This window comes from Macadamia integrifolia, unplaced genomic scaffold (assembly GCF_013358625.1).
Source record: "Macadamia integrifolia cultivar HAES 741 unplaced genomic scaffold, SCU_Mint_v3 scaffold1457, whole genome shotgun sequence".
In the NCBI taxonomy this organism is placed as follows: domain Eukaryota; kingdom Viridiplantae; phylum Streptophyta; class Magnoliopsida; order Proteales; family Proteaceae; genus Macadamia; species Macadamia integrifolia.
The window spans coordinates 93,773-98,411 of record NW_024868210.1 but is presented as its reverse complement, the minus strand read 5'-3'; the positions used below and the strand labels follow the sequence as shown (position 1 = coordinate 98,411).

General features: G+C 38.5%; 1 protein-coding gene across 1 annotated transcript; it reads left to right on the top strand.

Annotated features, from left to right (window-relative positions):
• Positions 1 to 419: 419 nt before the first annotated feature.
• Positions 420 to 1,872, top strand: LOC122063794 (probable CCR4-associated factor 1 homolog 7). The gene is made up of 2 exons (XM_042627494.1): positions 420 to 723; positions 865 to 1,872. The coding sequence occupies exon 2, from the start codon at positions 992 to 994 to the stop codon at positions 1,814 to 1,816; it is 825 nt and encodes a 274-aa protein (XP_042483428.1). The 5' UTR covers positions 420 to 723; positions 865 to 991; the 3' UTR covers positions 1,817 to 1,872.
• Positions 1,873 to 4,639: the final 2,767 nt, after the last annotated feature.

Below are 4,639 nucleotides of genomic sequence, written 5' to 3'. Positions count from 1 at the left end.
AATAATAATAAACAATTGTAGTATAGGAGCATAATAGTTTGATTTGACAGAAAAATAATATACTTTACAGTTCTCTTCCTCTTCTAACCCTCCTTCCTGGAATAATCGGGACCGTCTATTCCTCATCAAATAAAAAAGTCCAACAAAATAAATAAAAAAATAAAGCCGGCATCGTCAACCACGTTCCTCTCTTCCTTTCCTCAACCGACCTATGGACCTATCCTATATATTAATATTATAATCCAATTTTTTTATTATTATTATTTCCATTTATGTTCCCCTTGGCTCCTTCTCTACCTTTCATTTTTTATTTCCATACTTTTTTAAAAAAATTCGTGATTTTCTCTCTCATGATGTCGATACTCGATAGAAGGTTGTGTTCAGGGAAAGACAGAAACCGTGTTCGCTCTCTCTCTCTCTCTCTCTCTCTCTCTCTCTCAGAGCGATTCCCATGTCGACAAAAACCTCAATGTTGACCTAAAAATCTCTCTCTCCTCTCTCTCTCTCTCTCTCTTTTCCCAGGCAGTCTTTAAAATAATTTAATTTTTAATTAAAAGAAAGAAAAGAAAAAGGAAAGATAGAAGCCCTAGAAAAGCTTGGTAGCGTCTATCAATCTATTGTTTCCTTAATCGCATTTCTTCATTTCTCTCTTCTACGAAGAGCGAACCAGTGATCCGAATTTGGAGATCCTTGGATCGCGCCGAGGGTTATCTTCAGTTCGAGGTGATACATCTCAGATCTGAGATCTGTACCTTTCATGTTATCGATTTGTCTCGGTTCTTCTGTTATTATTCGGATTTCTTAGGGTTTGATCTTTGATCGCGGATGATTTAGGTTTGTTTGCTTGTTTGGGGGCTTTTGCAGATCTGGTTGAGATAAAGCGATTCACGATAGATCGATTGGGTTTCTTTGGAGCTCTGCTTGCGTATGATTTATCTAGAGATCTGGTTTTGAAGGGAGTGCCGTCTAGCTTTGTATCTTCGCTGCGAAAATGTCTATGCTACCACCGAAAGGCGATATTCAAATTAGGGAGGTGTGGACGGATAACCTTGAAGCTGAATTTGATCTGATTCGGGAGATTGTGGATGATTACCCTTACATCGCTATGGATACTGAGTTCCCGGGGATTGTTCTTCGTCCTGTAGGGAATTTCAAGACCAGCTCTGATTACCATTTTCAGACCTTGAAGGCCAACGTTGATATGCTGAAGCTTATCCAGTTAGGGCTCACCTTTTCCGATGACGCTGGGAACCTTCCTTCCTGCGGGACTGATAAGTACTGCGTCTGGCAATTCAATTTCCGTGAGTTCAACGTTACCGAAGATGTGTTTGCAAATGACTCGATTGAGCTGTTGCGCCAGAGTGGGATAGATTTCAAGAAAAACAACGAGAAAGGAATTGATGCGCAAAGATTTGGTGAACTCTTGATGTCTTCGGGAATTGTTTTGAACGATTGCGTGCATTGGGTTACCTTTCACAGTGGCTACGATTTTGGGTACTTGCTCAAGCTCCTGACGTGCCAGAACCTCCCGGATACCCAGGCTGGATTTTTCAACCTGATCAAATTGTATTTCCCCACCGTTTACGATATTAAGCATCTGATGAAGTTCTGCAACAGCCTTCACGGTGGGTTGAACAAGCTCGCGGAGCTCTTGGAGGTTGAGAGGTTTGGTATCTGCCATCAAGCAGGATCTGACAGTTTGCTCACTTCATGTACATTCAGGAAGTTGAAAGAGTCTTTCTTTAATGGCTCAACTGAGAAATATGCTGGTGTCTTGTATGGTCTCGGTGTTGAGAATGGACAGAATACTAATTGAAATGAAAAAAAAATAAAAATAAAAAATAAGAAATAAAAAAACTGTTTGTTTGACTACATCTGATTGTTAAGTTTCCTATCCCTCTTTGTGCACCTTTTGGCTAAAAAGGTGTTGCTTAAGCTATGAATTTTCTCATCTGCTTCTCCTTTTTTAATTTTCTGAATTTCCTTGCCTCACTTCGAGTTCGTGCTGTGGAAGTGCACACAGTCTCTGTTATGGTTTCATGTTTAATAGCTTTGTTTTCCATGACTTAATGCTACGGTTCTTGCTTGAAAAACATGCTCGGCATTTAGATTTTCTTTTGGTGGAGTGCTCCTTTTGCCATCATTAAGGTATTGAGCATTGGTGTGCTGACAATCTTCTTGAGCCTAGTAGGTAGTGCCTTCATAATAGGAATCGGAAACACCAGTACTGAGGCTGTCTATCATGAAAACCATAGGTTCTCAGGGTTCAGGCTCCATTTTTGTGAAAGTGATTAGGTTTTTTAATGGATATTGAGGGCAGACTTTATCCCTTATGAGGTGGTGGTCGGTTATGGGCTTCATCTTTATGAAGGAGCAAAAAGTTGTGCAATTTATTTATTTATTTATTTTTTTTTGGGGAGGGGGGGGGGGGGGAGAGGATGAGGATTGGTGGAACTAATGATTATTCAAAATGTGCCAAAACCTCCTAATTGTAAGTATGCAACATTTTGGGCCTCCTTGCATAGCTTCTGTGTTTTTTGCTTCTGATGCATTTTTTTGGATGAATGATGCATTTGTTCATAGTAAAATTGATGGAATCGGAGACAGTCAAGAATGAGACAGAATTGTTGTGCATTTGTCTCTGCATGGGTTTTTATTCTCTCTCCAGGTGGGATGAGTTGGGGGGGTGGTGGAACTAATGATTCTTCTAAATGTGCCAAAGCTCCTAATTTTAAGTATGGAACATTTTGGGCCTCCTTGCATAGCTTCTGTGTTTTTTGCTTCTGATGCATTTGTTCATAGTAAAATTGATAGAATCGGAGACAGTCAAGAATGAGACAGAATTGTTAATGATGTTACATGGACAGTGTGGAGCTGTTACTTGTCTTAGACCTTTTATCAACTCCCAATCTGTCGCATGGAGCATTTTGTTTGCTTCCTTATGAAATGGCTTTTACCAGCTAGTGAATCTTTACCATAATTGTTTTTGTGGTTTGGCTGAAGCGGGTGGTTGCGAGGATGGTACCCCCAGTATCCATTAGAAATGGGTCTCGAATTATCTTATTGTTGTCAGGGAGCCGTAAGTTGTTGGCAAAGGAGAGGGTTATGTTGTTTCTGTTCACTATATGTGTTTATGCTTTGTTTTCTTCACGAATGCTCTTGATTGAAACTGGGTTTGTCATTTCATCCTGGTTTTTAGTTCCCCTGTAATTTTTTTTTAACCTCTTTAATGAGTTTGTCTTGGCCTTGCTAAGGCTTTTTCATGGCCTTTCATACCCTGGGTGAAATATTTGCATTTTGTTAGTGTAATTTGTTAGTGTTCTGTCATATAAATAATAGGCACATGTTGCTTAAAATTCTCGTTTCGTATAATCTGGGCCTAGCGTTTTATGGTTTCTGTGGTACTTAACTGGTGTCCTGTGATTGCAGTAGCTGAAATCAAATTTTTTTCGAGTGTTGGGGAAGTGAAATTGTTTGGGTCACATCTGGTGATGTGATAAATTTCTTTTAATGTTTCCGCAAGTTAGCAGAAAATTGATAGGCTTTCCCTGAGATCTATTGAGTTTGTTGCACATTCACACCTCTATGATTATTTATGCAATACTAACTCCTTATAATTTGCCTGACGAGGGAATTGAGCCTTTCATCTCCTCAACCAGCTCAATTAGGGCAATATCTACTCATGAAAGACTTTCTGTTTTGCTGCTCAAATTCATTATATAGTGTAAGCTTGAATGTTTGTGTTTGTTGTTGGTATGTGTGCTCTTACTTCTCATCTTGATTTCTCTCCTTATGAAAAGAAGTGTTTTTTCTCGTGAATTATGGTTTGATATGTTAGACAGTTGGACTAGTATACCATTTCTTTTTGAGCTAGAATTCTTCTTTTGGAACTTTACATCTGCATTTTGTTGCTGGAAAATGACAATTTTCTTACCACACCTCGCCACCATTGAAGCAGGCTTGGTCTGGTATTATATAGGTTTAAGTTAGTGCATGCATGTTCAGTTTATGATGATAGAGTTCCATTAGTAGAAATTGGAAGGCTATGGTTTGCAGGGTACTATGAATGTATCATGTCCAAATCCTTAAAAGAAAATTTGTTAACTAAGCTTATGTAATTCAGATGTTAACACTGCTCTAGAAGCACAAGCGAGTTAGCTGGCCCCTTCCCAAAATGTGATACTGGTAGGCTTGATTTTTTGAAATCTTATATCTTCGTATTTCATTTGGTATTTCTAGTAAATTTTCGATCTTCCATTTTCCATCCTTTCATCCTTCATCTTTCATTTCTCTTCTCATTTCCTATCCTCTTTTCTCATCTCTTCATCTCCTATTCTGTCTAGACCTTAGTTTTCCCTATGTTGTTTTGTTTGGATCCATGTTGCCAACCGCATTAACTTGGGATGATGCTGAGTTTTTTTTGGTGGTGTTATTGTCATCGTCGTCATCATTCTTTCAATCCTTTCTTAGTCTTTTTCTCCCTTTTGATTAAGATTTATCATATTAACACTGCAACTACTAAACTTAAATTTGGTAGTTGTTTTTTAAGCACTAGTTTACTTCAGTTGTTTTGAATTTTAGATGTCAGTGTTTTCTTATTGATTTTGAATCTGAACTACTCTGGCTATTGGTTTGGATC